Below are 22,679 nucleotides of genomic sequence, written 5' to 3' on the forward strand. Positions count from 1 at the left end.
GGGGGGGGGGTGGATCGGGAAAGGTCCTCGAGTCGGGATCTGAACTCGGGAGGATGCCCTTAGTGCAAATTTGATGACATTTTCAAATCTAAATTAGCAAATCTCAAAATGAATATAAATTTTTCATACTGTACATTATAATGGCTATCTGCCATGGAGACAATAATTATCAGCTTATCAGTATCAGCCTGAATTTTAATTTTGGTTAATAAACAAGTTAGGACAAAACTCAGATTTACATGTAAAGGAACGCGTGATAAGGACCAGGGTTACTATAGTAACTTAGTTAAACAAAAGCTAAAGTTAACTAAAACCATAAAAAACGAGTTTCTTGAAATAAAATTGAAAAAACATAAACTCGTTTTATTTCAGCTAGTTTTTGTTTAACTTGATATATTAAAATAACTACTGTAAATTTAAAACCGAAATAAAATTACCAAAAAGTATATAGTAGTGCTGTCAAACAATTAATCGCGATTAATTGCGTCCAAAATAAAAGTTTTCGTTTGCATAATATGTGTATACTGTGTATATTTCTTATGTATATATAAATACAAACACATGCGTGTATATATTTCAGAAAAATATGTTGTTTATATATTAAATATATTTATATAGAATATAAAATATATGAATATAAATATATAAATGTATATACATGTAAATATTTTCAAAATATATACTGTATGTGTGTGTATTTATATATACACAATAAATATGCACAGTACACATACATATATTATGTAAACAAAAACTTTTTTTGGATGCGATTAATCGCGATTAATCGTTTGACAGCACTAGTATATAGACATTTAAAAAAATAAGTAAAAATACAAAAACACATAACAAAATTCCTAAAAATTTAACCAAAATTAAAATGACAACAGAAAATATTAAAATGAAAATATTAACAAAAAATTAAGTGAAATAAAAATAATAGTATCTCCATGCTGGTTAGGAAACAGTGTTGTGCTATTATGTCATGGATGCGCCGATATTAAAATTCTAGCTGTGTTATTAAAGATGAGCTTTAAAGAGTGTTAGATTACAGCAAAGATAATTAAAAACTGAGGAAATGTGCAAGCATAAACATATTGAATATATTGAATTTGAATAATCTATTTAAAAAGCTCTAAATAGATTTGATATATTGTGCATCCTCACTTATTATTTAATGTTCTGGTGTGATTTATGTAATGTTCTATCAATTAAAAAAAATGCGTATAATCAAATCTTAGAGCATGTTTGTATTAAACTGTATCTTCTACCTTTAATTCCAGTGTAAATCAGAACGCAGCTGTCTGGCTTCACCTCAGCACTGGAGGGAGAAGCAGCTGAGCACGACCGTCAGTGAGGAAACTCTGAATGGCAAAGGCTCCAGTGGCTTTGGGGTCAAATCCCTGGAGCAGCACATGGCCAATCTAACATTCCTGGAGAGCAAATAGTTCTGAAAACCAAAGGCGCTTTTGCCTGTTCTCGCGCACACAGTGCATGGCAATGCACTCGCCCACAACGTGCCATTCTTTGTGCTTCTGCCCATTCGCTTTGTGGTGTATGATAGCGTTAGCATTACCAGCCTCATTCCAGATACCGAAAAATATTGAAGAAAAAAAAAACCCTTCATTGCATGTGTTCAAGTCATTATGTGACCCTTTCAAGTGTAATGGCTGGTAAATAAGCTACCGTTTTAACCGAATATTCAGCTGCATTTCTCGTGATTAGCCAACATTGAGGTGTACATGATAAAAGTTTTGTTGCAAAAAAAAAAAAAAAACTCTGCACACTGTATTTAACATAACTGCCTCATGTACAAGTTGATGCCAAATATATCCAGTTTTAATCATCTTCCTACACTGGTTTCGCCACAGGGCAGTCTGCTCAGTGCTTTGTAAGACACCGTTTCAGTGACTTTGGATATTAGTATGAAAAAGTTTAAAGAGTGTTTACAGCAGGGAACGTTACTTTCCAAAGTGGCATTTCTGAAGGATGATCATGAAAAAGACAGTTCCTTTTAAAGGGATAGTTCACCTAAAAATGAAAATTGTTAACGTTTTCTACCCTCATGTCATTCCAAACCAGTATGACTTATGTGAAACACAAAAATAAGTGATTTTTGAAGTCTCAAAAGACTTGAAACATATTTCAAAACATCATCTTTTATGTTCCACAGAAGATCATACAGGTTTGGAACGACATGAGGGCAAGTACATAAAGACAGAATTTTCAGGCGAACTGGCCCTTTAAATGTACTTGCGTGGGAGTGACAGCCTTGTAATAGTATTGACTGCCTTGTAGGTCACTGTGATTTGTATTTTTACTTCAGTCCTAACAATGTAAGTCAAGCTTTGGTACATTAACCTAAAAGGTTAGAGACGGTATATAAATCAATAGCTTAGGCTGTTGTGTACTGAAATTTTTAGTACGGCACACAGATTAAAAGGCTGTTCTAGTTGATACTCTGCTAAAATTTTCCTCTGATTTATACTTCACTCAGTCAAACCATAAGCTTTAGAGATGATTGTGCAGCTATGACCTTGAGTTGTATTAGTGTTGGACCATTGAATGATTGTGAAATCAGAAAAAAAAATCTAAATATATGTTATTTTTTCTTAAATATTTATGTTTGAGTGATTTATTTATGCACAAAACATTTCTTATTCAATTTTATACATTCCGCCAAACTAAGGCCATTCAAGCAGACTATTGAAACATACTCATGATCAAATACATATTATCTTCAATCAATACATTTATTAAAAGCACGTACTAACATCAAAACTATTGAAATTCTCTGTTGGTTATACGTTCAACTATATTGAAAATACAAGTTTACATACACCACTGTGTATGTAAGTTTCAGGTCCATGAGGTTTTTGTTATGAAATGTTTTGTAAATGTATGTACATTTTTATCTGAACAATCTGTCTGGGAAAAGTGACAATGTTGAGATTGCTGTTAATTGTTTTGAGAGCACTGACCTTAGTTTGTGTAAAAGAAATTGGCTGAATAAAAACAAACATATAAGAGCCAGTTGAATACACTCAGAAGGGAGCAGTTCCTTTATTTAGCATTAACTTAAACAATAATGATCTCCAAAAAGTTAGGGCCATAAGCAGTTTTATAGTAACCAGAAGGGAAATAATGTGTCTGTGAGGACACAGACCTGTTAAGCTTAGGCTGTTGTGTACTGACATTTTTAGTACGGCACACAGATTAAAAGGCTGTTCTAGTTGATACTCTGCTAAAATTTTCCTCTGATTTGTACTTCACTCAGTCAAACCATAAGCTTTAGAGATGATTGTGCAGCTATGACCTTGAGTTGTATTAGTGTTGGACCATTGAATGATTGTGAAATCAGAAAAAAAAATCTAAATATATGTTATTTTTTCTTAAATATTTATGTTTGAGTGATTTATTTATGCACAAAACATTTCTTATTCAATTTTATACATTCCGCCAAACTAAGGCCATTCAAGCAGACTATTGAAACATACTCATGATCAAATACATATCTTCAATCAATACATTTATTAAAAGCACGTACTAACATCAAAACTATTGAAATTCTCTGTTGGTTATACGTTCAACTATATTGAAAATACAAGTTTACATACACCACTGTGTATGTAAGTTTCAAGTCCATGAGGTTTTTGTTATGAAATGTTTTGTAAATGTATGTACATTTTTATCTGAACAATCTGTCTGGGAAAAGTGACAATGTTGAGATTGCTGTTAATTGTTTTGAGAGCACTGACCTTAGTTTGTGTAAAAGAAATTGGCTGAATAAAAACAAACATATAAGAGCCAGTTGAATACACTCAGAAGGGAGCAGTTCCTTTATTTAGCATTAACTTAAACAATAATGATCTCCAAAAAGTTAGGGCCATAAGCAGTTTTATAGTAACCAGAAGGGAAATAATGTGTCTGTGAGGACACAGACCTGTTACTTCTCAAATTAAACCAGTTCTTAATGAAACTATAAACTAAACACTAAACAATACCCATGACACTGGCATCGTTATGTATCTCATGAATAGTGGTCCAACAAAATGCACTCCAGTGAAATCCAAGACTGCTCTGGATCCAGCAGACAAGTCTTCATTCCTTCAGATTTTCTCAAGGTGTTTTTTGAAATGCAAGTGGCACACATTCATGATGCCATTGACGTTTCCACCTGCTTGAAGTAATTATTCTTCAAAGCAGACTCAGCAGTTTCAAAGTGCAAGTTGATCTCAGCAAGGCTCTTCTTGTTGGTTTCTTTTTGTCAGAACCTCCTCATATCGTTCTCTGGTCAGAAGGCCTTCAGTGACACTCTTACTCTCTTCAAATTTAGGTAATATAACTGCAATGTATCCCTCTGTGGAAGGCTGTGCCAAAAAAGAACACAATTCACACATATGGTCTTAAATTTGTAAAAGGTTAAAGATTTTCCATTTCATTTTTTTTAAAGCAGTATTGGTGGTAACCTTTTCCAATAACAGATCTGGCTTGTTCAAAATGGCTTCATTCACTTCTAGGAGACGTCCTCTGATACAGCTGGGAAAATATGAGTTGAACTGACATCATTTTAAGATGATAGAAATTCAATGTGAAGTTTATCAAGTGACAGTCTGTGTAACTGACCTGAATATGGTGTATTCCTGTTCATCTGTACACGTTATTCTACACAGTGGTGCAAACTCTGTCAGGAACTGACCACCCTGCAGAATAAATGATATTTACTGATAATGTTCAGAGAAAGTGTAAATTAAGATATAAAAGTAATTATCACAATTACTGTGTTGATTGTGTGCGTTTACAGTATTAAAATCATTAAGGACAAAGGTACTCACTCGCTTTGACTTTCCAGACACCTTGTTCTTCAGACGGCTGCATCCATCGCTGATCTGATAGTTTATGTTTTTGATTTTTCGTCCATTCTGAAGGATAGGATGAGACTCTGCAAGTGTGATGACGCATATCCTGATGAGAAGAAAACAGAGTTAGGTTTTCACAGCAAAGGTACCTTTAGAGGGGTGTTTCTCCAACTATGAACACTTATGACCCTGTGGACTTTCAGTAAATAAAGAAGAATGGACATATGGACATTCCCTGCATCATGAAACTTTCCAACATGTTGTGATTTCAATCTATATCTCAGAATATGTATTCAGTTGATTGTGTAGCAGCCGCAATTTCCAAATAATGTTTATAAACAATGTCATACAATAAATATAAACAGTTGGTTCAGATCATCGTGGTTTAAAATATGTAATAATATATTTATAGTATTAAAGTTTGGATCTGAGATTTATGTACAGATTAAAATCTATGCATAAAAAAACATCTGAATCTGAGGTGTATAAAATATTAAAAGTGTTCAAGAGAGTTATCATATTCATCAACAAAAAAGAAAAACAAACAAACGTTGCTATCCGCTAGTTTAAATAAAAATAAACTTAGTAAAAGTGTACAGTACGTACTTGAAGAAACACTAAGAAAATTGCACAGTGAAGAGAATATATTTACCTGTTGGAGTGCTGTAGAATGCAGTGATCCTCACATGCTTTTCCTTTCAGATCTACAGAAGCATTTACACCAACACAGCAATTAATCATCACATCTTTAAAAAGTATATATTAAAAAAAACGCTTTGGGACGCTAATTTGAACATACATTGAGCTACAGTAAAAACAACTGACAAGAGCAGACAAAACAGAAATCAGAACATATTACCAGTTTTATACCAGCGGGTGAAATAACGATCGATTACTGATGGGGCTTTCTTTTCACTATCTTCCATGTCAGCATCCACCACAGCAATTAAATTAAAAAAGAAAAAAATATTACAGAGGCTGATACTGTCTGATCATAACTAAACAGTGATGTTTGAAGCCGGAAGACAAATCAAGTCACACAAAAAATGTCCGCTCTGAATTTACATCCGGTTATACTAATTTGTGGTATCTGCTGGTGTTTTGCATAACTTACTATGTCTTGCAAAATTCCTTTACCTGATAATAAATGCAAACGAATTGTTATGCAATCCAATTCAGCTATATTTTTAGAGAAACGTATTTTAAATAACTCTGTCAGGAACTACTATAGTGGCATATTCTCCCGGTTCGTTTTAATTGTAACACACAGCAGCGGTGAAGATGGCAGCGCCTGTAATGGACACATGTCATGTCTCTTGTTGTGCTAATCACACTCCTAATGTTGTGTCGTGGGGCAGAGGGGGTCTCATTGCCTTTGGGACATGTAATTCAGTTGCCCTTTATAACCCACAGGTACTGATTGTATGATTGTTCGCTTGATTTAGTTGAGGTGATGCTGATGCTCTGTGGTTTAATTACACTTACATTATACAGTTACATATGTTCCGATTCTTTAATGCAGTGATGTGCAAACTGTAAACTCAAACCTAAGTTTAGAGTATACATTCTGATGAAGTAATTTCATAGTAAATGTCTTTAGTGTTTGATAAACTGTCAAATAAGATGACTGTGAAATTGTGACAGGTTTGTCTCATCTAAATTTGGTTTATTAATTGTTATCAGGAAATAAGGATTGTTGAGGTGCTGAATAAACATACTGGAAGAGTGAATGCTGTCCAGTGGGTTCATAAACACGACTGCAGTAAGCCTTTTACCGTCATTAATAAATGTCAAATAGGCTGTTTACAGATATTTCAGAAAAAGTGTGAAATCTTTTACTTCATGCATAGACATTATTCAGTTGTCTGTCACTTTCAGACACAATAAAAACAAAGGAACTTGTAGAAACGTAAGCTGTCTGTTTCTGCAGGTCCGGAAACCCAGCTGGTATCTGGTGGATCGGATAATAATGTTGTTGTCTGGGAGAAGCAGGATGGGAAGGTATGTGTGTACAATAAATATGGACACTTATGCTGACAACATAATTGGGTCTTTCTGTTATGCAATACATTGGATAAAATATTAAATAAATCAACAGCTATTAAAGATGGATTTGTTTTTATCATAAATATCAAGGTGATTTTTTTTTTTTTAGTCAGGACTTTATATCACTTTCCACCCGAGTTTCAATATACCTTTCCATCTTTTGGAATATCTTTTGAATAACAAATCCCTTATGTTAAGAAAACCCTTAGTGATAACACTCTTACAGTTATAACAAAATGTAACTAATTGTTTTCTTAACTTAATAGTCTTGTTGCAATTTGCCCAGATTCTCAATTGCATAGTCCTCCAGGAAATGTCATTATTTCTGGTGGGAAAACAACAGCACAAACAGTTTTAGGACTGGATTTGAAAAATCATCAGATTTTTTTTGTCACACTCTAAACCAGGGTTCCTCAAATCTTGCCCTGGAGGGCCAATGCGCTACAGAATTTAGCTCCAACCCTGATCAAACTCACCTACCTGTGATTTTCTAATGACCCTGAAGACATTGATTAGCATGCTCAGGTGTGTTTGATTAGGGTTAAAGCTAAACTCTGCAGGAAAGTGGATCTCGTGGGCCAGATTTGAGGAACCCTGCTCTAAACCGTCCTGTTTACTAAAATTACAGAAATCAGCATGATAAAAGCCCAAAAGGAACTGCAGAACAGGAATGACCCAGCTTTGTCAGTTATGAAGTTCAAATTTGCGATCTTCTGTTATAATTGTCTGTAAATGGATAATCACAAAAGTTAAAAATGAGTTATGTTTGTCCATCTTCTGCTGCAGTTCACAGCATGTGCAGTGTGTTCGGGACACTCAGGGCCCGTGTGTGCAGTGGATGCCATGTCTCTGTCCTCCTCTCAATTACTGGTGGCCTCAGCATCTTCTGACTCCTCTGTTAAACTCTGGACGTGCAGCTCTGATACAGGTAAGATAGGGAGTATGTTCATCATAAAAGTGCAGATTTAAAATACTCAGTCATGCAAGCTTTTAAAGACTTTTCAAATTCTACAAGCCTGACATCTGCTGGTTGGTTCTTGTAAATGAATAGTAGTGCTTAAAATTGGAGTTCAGTGCATATACAGTAGTTCAAAATCAGTTTATTTGTCATCACAGAGATACAGTAGAATTTGCCTTGGATGTCAGCAACCAAGAACAACAGAATGTAAATAGTACAACAAATAGAAATATCCCAAATATGTGTATATAATATGCACTACTGTACTCAAATGTTTGGAAGTAAGATTTTTTTTAATTCAGCAAGGATACATTAAATTCACAGTAAAGACATTTTATAATGTTACTAAAGTTCTGTTCTTTTAACTTTTTATTCATTAAAGAATCCTGAAAAAATGTATCAAAGTTTCCACAAAAATATTTAGCTGCACAGCTGTATTCAATAATAAGAAATGTTTCTTAAGCACCAGAATGATTTCTGAAGGATCATGAGACACTGAAGACCGGATATATTTGTATATATTTAAAGACAAGATGTCCCATTTTGGTGTCCGCATCAAATTAAATTTACAAAAGTGATTTTATATATATCAAAAGCATATTAAATGCAAGTAAAGTGTCTGAAATGATTTAAATAACTTTTGTAAAAAATAAAATGTCAAAATAGGGGTGAAATAATGTTCCATCATCATTCAGTGTAACATATATTTTTCTAAAAATAAAACAACATATTCTGACCTTTATGTAATAAAATGTATTAAAGAATACTTCATCATACTAAATTTTATTATTCAAATGATTAAAATCTTCTTGCTGACAGATGAGTAAAACCCCTAATTGTTTGAAGGATTATGGCAATGATTTGAAATGATAATTAATTAGTTTTTGAGGGCTGCACTGATCCATAAATAGAGTTTTTTTTAATGTCATCTAATGATTCTTGTTCTAAATACACCTGACAAGATTTTTTTGGTATATGAATTTATTACACTAAATGACTTTTTTCTGTATATGATAGTTTTGTAATTTTTTACTCAGAAAAAGTCAAATTAAACAGGACAAAATCTAAAGTGGAATTAAACTTTGTTTTGATGCTTGAAAAACCTTTGTCGTCTTTGACCCCTGTATCTTATATATGTACTGTTTACTTGCCATGCGTTTATTGGTGGCTAGCTTAAGCTCTTCATCAAAACAACAATACTAGACGGACAAATCAGCCATCTAACGCTGAGATTTTAACGCCGCGTTAACGCTGCGTTAAAATTAGTTTAAACTCTAATCCCATGTATCTCCCTAAAGACCAATTAGAAACTATACTCTAAGTAAAAGCACAGACATCATTTGATTGTTCCTACTGCTTTCTTTCTGATGTCCATACTTACTGCTCAGAAAGAGAGTAGTATTTCATTAAAAAGTGGTGCGTGAAAGCAATATACAGTATGGTAAATGCAATATTTCTGTATTGTTTTGACAAACTCTTGAGTCACACAATGATGAGTTGCATCATTCCTCTAACATTAAAGTGACAGTAATCTAATGAGCTGTCTGCCAGCACGCAGAAACCAGCTTCTTTTGAGTGCATTTATTTTTTAAATTAGCACAGGAGATGATTTCTGGTTTTCAGGGTAATTGTTCTAATATCGATATATATTTTGGATTAATAATAGTCTAATTTAAAATAATAAGTTATTTTTTTAATAAGAATTCATCATGAGTTGGACAGGTTCATTTTCATGTGAGGTGTTTCTGTTCTCTTCATTAGTTGAATGCCTGCAGACCGTATCTTTTGGGAGCGGGTTCATGATGGATGTCTCCTTGGCGCTGTTGCCAGGCAGCAGAGGTAAGCTGCGCCCGCTGCTCCATGTTGATTTGCTGTATTGTCCAGCCCTATCATGTTAAAATCTCATTCTGTGCTTTAAATATGTCCTGGGGCGACGTTAGCCTGCCTCTTACATTATTCACGTCTGGACTGCAGCTGTATTTTGCTTCTAGATGCCGTGAATAGACTTAGTGACTTGTCTGCCTGGTGTATTGGTGTGAATGAGGAGGATAATTACATCTCTTGCAGTTCCAGTACTGGCCTGTGGGGGAGATGACAGCAGAGTTCATCTGTATGTGCAGCTCAATGGCCAGGTAAGACTGTCAGGTGACTTTGCTTTATATTAATGCTCTTCATATTTTGTGTATCATGTGGGTGTGTTTAGTTTCAGAGGTTTCTGACTCTGACAGGACATGAGGATTGGGTCCGATGTGTGGAGTGGGCCACTAAAGGTAAGAATAAATGTGCTTAAGAAGCATTATATTTAGAGGAATTAAAATGAAGCGTGTTTTAGGACACCATGAAAACTAAATTTGACCTTTGTAGCCTTTAGTCCTTATTGTAATCTATTCCAAATTTTGGTGTCAGTTTTTTTTTTAAGAAATTAATATTTTAAATGCATTTAATTGATTGAAAATATCAGTAGCAAAATGTATAATGTTACACAAATTTCTATTTGAAATAAATTCTGTTATTTTGAATTTTATATTAATTGAAGAATCCTGAAAAAATAAAACATGGTTTCCACAAAAATATTAAGCAGCGCAACTTTTGAAATTTGACATTTGAAAATTCAGCTTTGCTACCACAGGAATAAATAAATTGTAATAATTAGCAATATTACTGTTTTTTACTGTATTTGTATTTAAATAAATTCAGCCTTGGTAAACGTAAGAGACTTTTTAATAAATTGGCAGATAAACACACACACACACACACACACATATATGATGTGCATATGTTTTCATGAATTTTGGCATAAGAGTTGAAGTCAAAGACCCATTTAATACATAAGATACAGTACTGGCAGTGAAATAGTCCAGGGATGTAAAATGCACCATCTTAAAGAGCCAGTATTGTTGTTTTCACTCTCACATTCTTTTATAATGCATGAAACAGGCAATTGCTGCCAACTAAAGGCACTGTAACTGAAATATACAAGCGGGAAAGCCTCACATAATACTTTTTTTTTGACTGCTTGTTGGATGTGTAGATGGAGAACTCTGGCTAGCCAGCTGTTCACAGGACTGTCTGATCAGAGTGTGGAGACTGTTTGCCAAGACTGCCACTGAACCAGACCAGCAGACTGACGCTGTTATCAAGATGAAGGAGAATGTTTTTCAAGTGTCTGGAGATGGTGAGGCTGGAGGTTTTGCATGATTGGAATTTAGTTGTGTGATGACTTATATAAATTGGTTATTGTTGAGTTGATTAGCTTCTTGATTATCTGTTTAGAAACCATGTCTTGGCCTATAGAAACACAAAATAAAGGATTACATATATAGTGTTTTATAATCAGAGTCCAAAAATGAACTTGCCAGCATCCAAATGCAAGTAAAATGGACTTTGTCTAGTAAAGACCTAAAGTAATGAAAAATGTGAGGATAATGATATACTCCTCATTGCTTATTTCTTTCTGCTCTAGAGTTTGCTGTGACTCTTGAAACAGTGTTGGCTGGCCATGAAAACTGGGTTTATGGAATTCACTGGCAGCCTCCATGTGTCAAAGGTATTCCTGCATGCTTTCATTTAGTGATTAGTGAGCATGAGCTGATTTAGTTTCTTTATATCATTGCAATGTGCTGTGAAATTATTTTCATTTTGATGTACTGTATAATTTATATTGTTTTTATTATTTTATTTGTATTTATCCAGTCTCCCTCGGTTTTGTAACTTGATGTCTCCCCCTGCAGGTGACTCAGTGGACCAGCCCCTGAAGCTGCTCTCTGCCTCAATGGACAAGACCATGATCTTATGGGGGCCAGAGGAGGATTCAGGCATGTGGGTTGAGCTGGTAAAGTCACCTTGTTTACTACTTAATAAATACTGATATTGGAACATTTTTAAAGGTGGATTAGAATGCAGTAAAATGCATGCAAATTTCCAGAAGACTTGAGAAATCTAGCTTCAGTTCTAGCCTTTCAGAGTTTTTAAAGAAAGGGTGGGAAATTATGGGATGGAGAGAGAAGAAATGAGATTTGGACAACTCCAGAGTTGAACTCTGATGTGTCAAACACATTGTGCTACCACTGTGCTATGACTCGGATTTCAAATTTTTTTTTAATAAAAAATAAATACAAAATAATAATTGATAAAAATTTCATTCATAAAGCACCTTTCAAATCCAGTCAAATGCACTTCAAAGTGCTTTTTAACAACTGACACAAAATACAAGCAATGAAAATAATGCTAAAGTAGTTTATAATAAAAGTGTAAAATAATAGAATACAATAAAATAAAAATCAACAAAATGTAGAACATAAATTTTTAATGATTTTAATAAATAAAATAAACATAAATAATAGAAAAAAATGTATACACTACATAAAAGCCAGACTAAATAACTAGGTTTTTAATTTTTATGTTTAAAAATATCAGTATTTTCTGCACTTCTCATTTCCTCTATTGGCATGGAGCATAATGGCTGAATGCAGCATCACCAAATAAGAGAGGAACCGGATGATCTGTGGGGCCTTGCAGAAAACTTTTTTAAAAGGTACTCTGGTGCAAGACCATGTAGTGCCTTATAAACTAATAAAGAAATTGAAAACTAGCATAAAGACTTTAAAATAGGCACAAGATCTAGTTCTAGACACAAGACGTCTCTCATTGCAGACCCTACGTCAATGGCTTCAGTCTCCTCTGATTTTTAAACCTGAGCGTACAGATCAGGCTCCTGGAAAGAAATAACCCCATCCTGAGGTCATTTCCTTCCTGCCTTTCATATACTCTCTGGTTGCCAGTCATGGACTTCTAGAATCCGCAGCAGGGGCAGGAAGTGCTGCACAAGCTCCTCTGTTACGCTCTCTGGGTCTTGCAGGGAACATCTGCCCATTCTCTGCTAACTGCGTTGAATTTAACCCACACACTGAGAATTGCACAGATACGCTTGTTCTCTTCCATCTGTGTGAGGGACTGTGAATGATTGGTGAGTTCCTCTCAGAAATGGGATGGCGATAAAAACGCCGTTTTTTTTTTTTTTACTTCAGTCATAAAAGGACAGGCTTGACTTCATGGTTGATTAATAAGAGGTACTCACTTTGATCTTGGCATACAGACATAGGTCTCTGGGCTCAGATCAATGGCTCCTGATTCTGACACTTGGCATGTCGTAGTACGATGAGTAGTGCTTTGTCGTACTAAGGCTTGTCCAATTAAAAATGAAAGACAGTGAGTTGTAGTTGTAAGAAGAAAGAGGTTGATTTCAGGTCTTGTGTTGTACCTGAATGCAATGGGGTTGTTATATATCCGTTATCTTCTGCACTGCATGTGTCTTCTGTATAGAGTCGTAAAGGGCATACGATATGAGGTAGGTGTGAACTGGGTTATCAGATGTGGTTGAGTGCCTTTGAACTGACAGATTCATGGATACAAAGGAAATAAATGTGGGTTATTATACATCCTTTCCGATTTCTGCCTTCTGATCCCCTACTTTCACTTCGGCTTTAGCTCAGGTTAAGAGATAAGCAACAGATATAATGCATACTTGGCTATTACTACATTATGTAGAACAAAACTGAAACGGTTGTAGCATGAAGGCCCTTTCGCAATAAACATAAATATTTGTCATAAACTAGATTTTGAACAGACACAATGGATTCCTGTGGTGCATTTCACACCAGTTTTTGCTGCGGATTAAATTCCACTATTTATATCAGTTTTTAAGATTGTTTTTTTATCTTGCATTTGGTGTGAAAAGTTCTTAACCATTGAACTTGCAATAATTACTTGTTCATAAATATGGCAGTTTATATTATCTAAAACTTGCCTTTCATGGCACAGTTATGGGCTGACTGCAAGTGCCCTACTAAGCAGAAAATGACCAGCATCACTTTGGCTAATTAACACACCCACAAAGAAGAGTCTCCTCCATAATGATTTGCCTAATTGGTCAGATTTAGTGGAGATCTGGTTTGCAGTAGAGTGGCCAGGCAAACCGCTGGGTAAAATACACCCTACTAATAAGTCATGTTGCCAGTGAGCAGTGTGGGGGGACTGCAGGGACCATTTTGAGACTCTGAGCCATTAGTGTTGTGCTAATGGTTTATTTTCCCTGATTGACCAGAAGAGAGAACACATGAGTTACCATGAAAAATCTTTAACCTCCAGACCTCATGACCCACACCCACATCACCTAGAATTGGCGTAATATTGAGCTGCTCATCATTGTTGGATTGCTCACTTTTTAGCCTCATAATTCTCTCATCTCCACAGGAATGGAACCATGAGTAAAGCATTAGTTTGTCCGGTAGCGATAACCTTTATCTTGTAAGATAAAGTGCAAGATAATCCAAGACAAGTAGTCATTTAGCAAACACTTTTATCCACAGTGACTTGCAGTATGCTTATTGAATCACTTTGGAGCAACCGGCACTAAGTACCTTTCAAGGGCATAAGGCTGATAGTTCATGGATTGCTTCTACTGGGCTTCAAACCTATGTGTTCCCACTTCTCTTTGGTTCAGTCTAAAGTGCTTTAATTTTTTAAGTGTGGGGTTATGGCTACCAGTTGAGCTACAAGAACCTAGTCTTTTGGCTACCGGCCTAGATTTTCTAGATCACATCATTGTAGTACTGAGGCACTGTTTGATTTCCAGGATCCTCAAGAGTTTTGTGCCTCCCCTGCATTGTTTCCTTTCGTACCCTTCCCATCCAAAACACTGTGGTTTGTGTTACAACACACATTGTGCCACAAATCCATATTGGCGTTCCTTCCCTAAACAAGAGTGATTGCACATTTCACCCATGAGATTTGGTCGTGATATACGAGTAGCCATGTGGACAGAATTCAAAATCAATCTGGTTAATGTTGCATCACTCTTTCCAGAATGGCTCGCAGAGATCCGTGCCATTCAAAGTGAAGGGCTCTCTTTATCGCAGTCATTAGTTCTGCCATATTCACTCCGTAGGATACGACTGTGAAGGGCATCTCAAATGTCTCTCTATTGGCGTACACAGGTGCGTGAAAATGTTGATAGCCCTTACCGTTTGATGGTTTGTGGATTTAGTTTTGAATCCAGCCAATGTGGCTCTGTACGAACTGTCCTGCATGTCTAGTGGTGGCGTTAAAATCTCAGCGTTAGATGGCTGATTTGTCCGTCTAGTATTGTTGTTTTGATGAAGAGCTTAAGCTAGCCACCTGATCTGGCAATATCTTTGAGACATGCTCTACTGGGCATGACAAGAGACTGAATCATTGAGCGCTGACACGTGCTGACTCCTGACTCCTGAACGTGAGGAATCACTGCTGCTTTTAACACGGCTGCCTGGAAATGTCTTGTCCTGCTCAAGGTCAACAGGAAACACCACTGCGATGGCTGTCAACTGAAATTTTCATACCTCCTTTTCACAGCTGAAAGTGTGATTCGATTAAATTACAAAAATATTTCTTCACCCTCTGAGAGTGTATTGGCAATGCAGATGTTGAGGCTGGAGCATCAGTATTTGCTTGCACACAACCATAAATAAAAGTAGAGGCAGGTTATCGCTGATAGCATAATCATGACTAATTATCTTGTTTTATACAATGTTACCGCTTGCTCCGCAGCACGACTCACTTCCCCCATTACCGTGAGACACTCGAGCAGCATTAAGCATGTTAGACACGGGCCTGACGGAGGGCAAGCCGTGCTACAGTTTGCTGAAAAACAATTGCATTGCTTTGGTATTCATAGCCCAGCCCAGTCAGGGGAGTTTACACTGATTCATTCTTCATGTGACCATTTTGTCTCCCAGCTTTCCGAGGCTCATATTTGATTTAATGTGTGTGTGATTACGTTCAACATCACATTAATGCATCCAAAGGAAGCAAACACGATTTATTTCTCATTTAATAGTCTCCTCTTTGCATACATCGTGCTTTTCGCTTGTCGGCCTGATTAATTGGTGTCCTCAGACTGTTACTTAACGGAGATGGAGCACAGCTGTAGACTCTCAACTCGGATTGCTCAGGATTCATGACTACTAATTAGCAGCCTGTTTGTCCAGCCGGTTTATCAGGGGCAGTGACACCAGCGAAGGCCTCGCTTATCAAATGCACACCATCAAGAACATGATGGAGAGCGCAGAGTGTTCCCTAGGTTTTTGTTTTCATGTAAATGTCCTATTTGGGATCGGATTTTAGCCACCCCAGGCAATTAACTCATAACAGCCATAACATAATGTCATTCTCTCTCTGTATAATCAAATGAACAAATAACCCTAAAACGAGTTTATAAGCACTTCAGACAGGATTTCAGAGTGGATGACAGTCTACAATATCACCATACTAAGGGACTGTGGTGGACTGGATTTTAAAGATGTGGAGTGCGTTTCCCAAAAGTATTGTTAGGTAAAAAGAAAGTTTGTCACCAACAATTCAGTGATTCTCAAAACCATAGTTTTAATGAGCATTTGTGAATGGCTTCATGAAGTTGTGAGGTTGGAACTGCAGCTTTCACTCTGTGGTTAGAAACATAGTTTCTTCTTAGTATGACAGGTGGACCTAAATATATCAAGCTCTTAAACAAAATAAGCAATATATATCAGGCCAAGCAACCTTTTTTCAATCTTAGCCTCAGTTTCCTGTTAGGAGCAACACCCAGTGTGATCTTCTGCTGCTGTAGCCCATCTGCTTCAAGGTTTGACGTGTTGTGTGTTCAGAGATGCTCTTTTGCAAACCTCGGTTGTGACAGGTTATAGAGTTACTGTTGCCTTTCTATCATCTTGAACCAGTCTGACCTCTGGCATCAACAAGGCATTTTTGCCCACAGAACTACTGCTCACTGGATATCTTGTCTTTTTCTGACCATTATCTGTAAATACTACAGGTGGATGTGCATGAAAATTTCAGTAGATCAGCAGTTTCTGAAATACTCAGACCAACCCGTCTGGCACCAACAAACATGCCACATTCAAAGTCAATTAAATCACATTTCCTCCCCATTCTGATGCTCGGTTTGAACTTGCCTACATGCATTGAGTTGCTGTCATGCGATTGGCTGGTTAGATATTTGCATTAACAAGCAAGATATAGTCGTAAATAGCTAGTTAATTTCTCCAATAACATATAATACTATGGTAGTTATGCAGCTAATTACATTGTTGTATGAGAAACGCACCACAGGGTGGGTAACCAAAATATTGGAGGTTTGAGTCCCTCAACGGGTTACTAATCCACCATTGTGTCCTTCTAGGTAGTCCTACAAAAATGTTTCAGGCTTGATGTGTGGTGCTGTACACTATAATATGGATAGTTTGAATATTTATTGTTTCTCCGTTATTTCTTGTTGACTCTTCATTAAGGTTCGTGTTGGGGAAGTTGGAGGAAATACCCTGGGTTTCTATGGATGCCAGATGAGTCCCGACGGCTTTATGATTCTGGCTCATGCCTTTCACGGAGCGCTGCACCTCTGGCACTGTGACAGCAACCAGGTCAGACGTAACTGACAACATCCGCCAGTAATGCAAAGCTTTTTATGCAAACATTCCTTTTTACCTAGTAAAAACGGCCAAAATTCAAGTATGTTATGATTTACACCAAATGGAGTAAATGAATATGGAGATTTATGTTTTAAACAGGGAGTATGGAGGCCTAGTGTGGTCATTTCGGGTCACTTTAATGCAGTGCAGGACTTGAGCTGGGACCCTGAGGGAGAGTTTATCATTACTGTCGGATCAGACCAAACCACTAGACTCTTTACACCCTGGACCAGAAATGGATGCTCAGAGGTTTAAACAAATATTCTATTTGATTTTTGAATTATCATACACTGTAGGCTTTTATAGTTGATCAACGCTTACTGTGTTTGCAGATTACCTGGCACGAGATCTCAAGGCCGCAGATACACGGCTATGACATGCAGTGTCTGACTATGGTTGGGCGTTTTCAGTTCGTGTCCGGTGCTGATGAGAAGGTTCTGCGGGTGTTCAAGGCTCCAAGGAATTTTGTGGAGAACTTTGCTAACATATCATGCACCTCTCTGGAGAAACTACTGGGCTGTAATGTAAGTACTTAGAATCATCTCATCTTTAAACTTTAATTAGTTACATCAAATGTCTTGGATCAGCGAGAGATTTCAAGATGAGTCTCACATTTTTCCATTATCTTAATCCTAATGTTTATGCACATGCTCTCAGATATATAGCTAAATGAGTTTCATTTTCTGTAACTTGAGGGTCATGGTAAATGAGACGACATAAATGGCATTCTCAACTCAGGTTGATCTCGTGTAATTAAGCGAATGTCACTTAAGCGCTTTGGCTCTTGTGGAGCCAAACACAGCCGTGCTTATATTTAGACCAGCATTTTGTTTTTATACAACAGTTCAATAAAAAGTTGTTATAAAGTATTTTGCATTTCAGACAAAATTTGAAAAGTTAATTATATAATAGAAGGGTTTCTATAGAGAGGTTTTACAGTGTGTGTCTGTCTCCTGTGTGTTCAGGATATAGCAGATCTCCCAGAGGGAGCCAGCACTCCTGCCCTTGGCCTCTCCAACAAGGCAGTGTTTCAAGGTATGAACCCTTTGAATTCGTTGGCCACAGGAGAATTTGCATTGTGCTCATCCTGAGAGCAGTGAGGCAGTTGCTAACCTTTACTGTGGCATCTGATGTGTTTACAGGTGACCTCACATCTCAGAGCTCTCAACAGGACAGTGAAGATTTCAATAGCCTGTCCGACCAATATAAAGAGTCCTACTTTCAACCTCTCAAACTCACGGGTATTTATGTATAGTTTTATTTTCTTTTTTTCCTGCTTTTTTTCTCAACTGTGGTTGGTCATTTTTACATTTCAGTCAAATGGGCTCTTTCTCTCCAAGTAGACAGTTCTTAGCTGAAACAAAATATAATTTGCACCAGACTTTATGGCAATAGTCAAAAACCTCACCATCACCAGGTAGACACTGTAAGTTCCTCAGTTATTCCTAGAAAACACATTGATATCCTTCATTTGTGACAAGCAGTTATTAAAGACTGTTTCCTCTGGTTTATTAATGTATCTGGGGCATGAATCAGAGATACTGGAGACAAATGTTATTACAGCATAAGGGGGGGATGGGTGGAGGGTGAGTGTTGAAGCAGGGGGGTTTATGCCGCTCTTGCTCCAGGCGAACAGTGGCAAACGTTGTCAATGTGATTGAAAAAGCTCCTTAATCTGGAATCATAATTAGAAAGAAGGCTTATATAATTGCAAAGTTAAAATATTGATGACTCTGGGCGATGGGGAGTGCAATGAGGCGGACACAGAGTTGTTAATGGAATAATACCACTCTGGAGGGGCAAAGAGGGAAATAATTAAAATAAAACCGCAAACCAGGGATGAATTAAACAAAATGCCTGGTCTCCATTCCATTTCAATTGGGGCATGTGTTGCATAAGTGTCTGTGTATCTAAATGAGACAATATTATTTCAGGCTTGCACAAAGAGAGCTAAATTAGATTTACAGCATGTCGTAAAGCTAACGGCCATTGAAAATTGTAGATAAAGCCGCCGTTGTTCCAAACAGCTTTGAGTAAATTGCTCGGCTGTGTATCTGTTGCTAAATTAAAAAATGAGCCTATTGAAAAATACAGGCTATAGGCGTCTGCTCATTTCTCATAATAACTATGTTTATATATTGTGAATCTGTGTGTATTGCCAGAGCCTCCGACAGAGGACGACCTCTTGCAGAACACACTCTGGCCAGAGGTACAGAAGCTGTGAGTTTCCCATCAATTCTCATTTGTGTTCTTCTGCCCTCATTGGTTGTTGTGCAGTGGGCACTAATGCTGTACCACATTATTGCTTAACCAGCTTCTGTGACATAAATAATGCAGTGTAATAGGTATTATTTAGAGCTCATGACAAGAACCATTCATCCTGTATGCTTTGACACTAAACAAGAAAAGCCTAAAATTGTTCATTAAATAACTTTTTTTATTCCTCCTCTTAACTTCTGCATCCAAACTAAGACACAAAAATACTGTATGCAAGCATGTGAATGCTAATGCTTCTGGTTATGCAAGTTTGATGTTGTGTCATTGCGCTCTGAAATGTGTCAGACCAGTGTTCTACACACTGCTGTGAAGGGTGTTATAGTAGGCATTAGAATAAACTTTAGACTGACTGATAATAATAATAATAAAAGTCGGCGCTGATAGCCTCACGTGCAGTTCACCGACATAGAGTACCGTTGCGCTTTGGGTGTCCTGAGTTATAATCCGGCCCCCCTCTCGCTCCCATTTTGCTTCCTGTCTACCAATTGTCCTATCAAAATAAAGGCAAAAAACACCAAAAATAAATCTTAATAATCTCAATAATATTTTTTTCTACAACCAGTAGCAATTTAAGCAATTGTCTAGTAACCAATATGTAGCACTGATATACCAATTGTTTTATGCATGTGATTTTAAACAATGGTAATTAAAATAATAATAATAATACATTTTTACACAAACAAAAGACACTTTAAGTTTAGACAAATATTTATTGTACCAAGAGTAATTTTTCTTATGATCAATCTTTAAAGTCATGGAGCAACAGTTTATTTTATTATTTAGTTAATTTAGTATAATTTATATACTATTATAGTATTTATTAATATTTTGGATAACCTTTTTGTTATATTTTCAGAGTTCATTTTAGTTTTGTGCTTGTCATTTTTAAGTTGTATTTATTTTTTTTTGGTGTTTTTTGTCTATTATGATAGGACAGAATAGAGCTGACAGGAAGTGAAGTGGGAGAGAGAGGGGGGCGGGGCGGGAAAGTTCCTCAAGTCGGGATTCGAACTCAGGACCCTCATAGCGCAATGCCGCTGTATGTGTCGGCACGCTGCCCACAAGGCTATTGGTGCCGACTTAAGTTTTTTAAAATATTCTGTATTATTTCAATTAAAATATATATACATTTTTAATAGTTTTAGTTAACAACAACACTGCAACAGTTTGCAGCAGATTTTCTTAAACTGTTCAAATGTTTATAGCTGAATAGCATCCAGATTAATGGTTCAGATATTTGAAGTCCCTATTGATCCCTTGCATACTGAGGATTGTTACTGCCACAGCAATGCAATGGGGTGTTTGCATTAGCCAAGCATTTGTGCCTGTGTTTGCTTACTTGCATTCAGTATTTTCTGGCCTAAGTTTGCCGAGCTTTTGTTAGCACACAATAATACCCATGTTGCACTAAAATGACATACGACTCTGACATTTGCTGAAACTGTAGTCAATATATTACAGAATTGGATGTTTAGTGGCATTCTGCACTGGTTGGTGGGAAAATAGGCATATTATTCACAAGAAGTTTTGCTAAATTATTACACATGAACAGTATTTTTCACGATTAAATATTCATGTCCCACCAAGGCATTTACAATCAATTGAAATGTACAGACTTGCATTTTTTTTACTTGCTCATAAGAATTCAAAGTCAGTTTCCTTGATACACAGGCGACACTGGATGAACTATAATAATTTACATACACAGCTGTAAGCAGCTGAAGTCTTTGACAGCCTGGCTTGCAGAGCTATTCATCCAACGCTGGAAATTACTAAGCAGATCTGCTAATGGCTGCCAGAGCGCACGGCTTTCTTCCACTCCCATAAGCACAGGAGAGCACGCACGGCAGCCCTGACACACAAAGCATCCGTCATGTTTGAATCACCGCCCCGACCGTCTCTCTGAACCTGTCACGGTGCTCAGGCTTTATTTGTGAGCAAGTACTGACAGAGCCCTCATTAACATACCCTCTTTCCGTGTCGCTTTCTCCGCAGGTATGGACACGGCTTTGAGATGTTTTGTCTGGCGTCGGATTCGGAGAGGACGGTGGTGGCCTCGGCATGTAAGGTACAATCACATGGGTGACCAGATGGTCATTAGTGTCACACAAATGTAGCCGTGGACTGTAATAACAGGACACAGAAAAGCATGCATGCGTGAAGCTGCACCGATCCTTAAGTGGTTATGAATATTTAGTCATTTGCCATTTTAACAAGCTCATGTCAATTTAGACCCTGACATCCGTGTGTAAGTTAATTTTGCTTCTTTTTGATGTAATGAGCCGCCTGTCGTATTAAAAACACATTGAACTCACATGACCAGGGTTGGTAGGCAGCCCTACGTGCGCTCCGGCCGGCATGACACACATTCTGAGACAGTTGAAGGGAGATCATTGGTTTGTGTCCCGGTCTGGCCCCCTTGGTTCTGCCAAACCCACGCTGATCACGCACAAAGCCCTTCTGAATGAAAGCACATTCTGCGTGTCACCTGCCATTGTTCACGCTCGAGCGGACATGCTGCTGGGGTCCTGCAGGCTCAGATGACTTTGCTGTGGACGTGAGGTTTATCCACTGCTGGCTGAGCTGCAAACGCTGTATGTAGGAGGAGAGCTCTGCGGTTGAGGTTCAGAGAAAGAGGACAAACATCTTGCTTTTGGATGTTGGTGTAAAAGAAGATCTACATGATTTACATGTGTCTTGTGTCACAGGCCTCTAAACCAGAACATGCTGCCATTCTTCTGTGGAGCACAACTTCCTGGAAACAGCTTCAGTCACTGCCCAGCCACAGCTTGACCGTCACTCAGATGGCGTTCTCTCCGAATGGATGCCTTCTGCTCGCCGTTTCTCGAGATCGCACCTGGTCCTTATGGAGACGAGGGAACCCTGACTCAGATACAGGTGAGCACCCCTCCCCTCTTACCTTATTTTATACCTCATCTTAGTTCCCTCAGCGGTCAAGTTGAGGAGTGTATTTTGACAAAAAAATATATATATATTATTGCTAAATCAGAATATTAATATAATTATATATATAATATTAATATA

The 22,679-nt window shown here is 37.1% G+C and overlaps 3 protein-coding genes across 5 annotated transcripts in view; 2 read left to right on the forward strand and 1 right to left on the reverse strand.

The window, feature by feature from the left end:
* LOC107724361 (alpha-catulin-like) overlaps window positions 1-1,999 on the forward strand; it is a 68,310-nt gene extending 66,311 nt beyond the window's left edge. Inside the window, exon 19 of the mRNA XM_016533267.1 lies at window positions 1,281-1,999. Coding sequence (XP_016388753.1) covers window positions 1,281-1,445 — 165 coding nt within the window. The 3' untranslated portion in view covers window positions 1,446-1,999. The remainder of the gene's footprint in view (window positions 1-1,280) is intronic.
* Window positions 2,000-2,766: 767 nt separating this feature from the next.
* On the reverse strand, window positions 2,767-5,885 carry LOC107724320 (protein Simiate-like). Of its 2 annotated transcripts, XR_001638015.1 has the most exons (7): window positions 5,716-5,885; window positions 5,509-5,560; window positions 4,833-4,962; window positions 4,624-4,700; window positions 4,467-4,536; window positions 3,941-4,367; window positions 2,767-3,163 (listed from the first exon to the last, which is right to left on the reverse strand). XR_001638015.1 is itself a non-coding variant. In XM_016533193.1 (6 exons), the coding sequence occupies exons 1-6, from the start codon at window positions 5,780-5,782 to the stop codon at window positions 4,233-4,235; spliced, it is 531 nt and encodes a 176-aa protein (XP_016388679.1). In that variant the 5' UTR covers window positions 5,783-5,885; the 3' UTR covers window positions 3,661-4,232. The 2 variants fall into 2 exon arrangements, 1 of the variants encoding a protein (XP_016388679.1); XM_016533193.1 differs by lacking the exon at window positions 2,767-3,163 and having other exon boundaries at window positions 3,661-4,367.
* Window positions 5,886-6,131: 246 nt separating this feature from the next.
* The window catches only part of LOC107724330 (elongator complex protein 2), a 21,477-nt gene continuing 4,929 nt past the window's right edge, over window positions 6,132-22,679 (forward strand). Inside the window, exons 1-18 of one of the 2 annotated variants that reach the window (XM_016533208.1) lie at window positions 6,132-6,269; window positions 6,540-6,618; window positions 6,787-6,857; window positions 7,689-7,830; window positions 9,622-9,699; window positions 9,928-9,992; window positions 10,064-10,130; window positions 10,892-11,035; window positions 11,324-11,407; window positions 11,592-11,692; window positions 17,181-17,309; window positions 17,457-17,606; window positions 17,690-17,881; window positions 18,323-18,392; window positions 18,500-18,598; window positions 19,520-19,577; window positions 21,630-21,702; window positions 22,343-22,532. In XM_016533208.1, coding sequence (XP_016388694.1) covers window positions 6,138-6,269; window positions 6,540-6,618; window positions 6,787-6,857; window positions 7,689-7,830; window positions 9,622-9,699; window positions 9,928-9,992; window positions 10,064-10,130; window positions 10,892-11,035; window positions 11,324-11,407; window positions 11,592-11,692; window positions 17,181-17,309; window positions 17,457-17,606; window positions 17,690-17,881; window positions 18,323-18,392; window positions 18,500-18,598; window positions 19,520-19,577; window positions 21,630-21,702; window positions 22,343-22,532 — 1,924 coding nt within the window. In that variant the 5' untranslated portion in view covers window positions 6,132-6,137. Of the gene's footprint in view, window positions 6,270-6,539; window positions 6,619-6,786; window positions 6,858-7,688; window positions 7,831-9,621; window positions 9,700-9,904; window positions 9,993-10,063; window positions 10,131-10,891; window positions 11,036-11,323; window positions 11,408-11,591; window positions 11,693-17,180; window positions 17,310-17,456; window positions 17,607-17,689; window positions 17,882-18,322; window positions 18,393-18,499; window positions 18,599-19,519; window positions 19,578-21,629; window positions 21,703-22,342; window positions 22,533-22,679 lie in introns of those variants that run through there. The other variant, XM_016533209.1, reaches the window with a different exon arrangement.

Source organism: Sinocyclocheilus rhinocerous, unplaced genomic scaffold (assembly GCF_001515625.1).
Source record: "Sinocyclocheilus rhinocerous isolate Xijiao unplaced genomic scaffold, SAMN03320098_v1.1 scaffold574, whole genome shotgun sequence".
NCBI classification, from domain to species: domain Eukaryota; kingdom Metazoa; phylum Chordata; class Actinopteri; order Cypriniformes; family Cyprinidae; genus Sinocyclocheilus; species Sinocyclocheilus rhinocerous.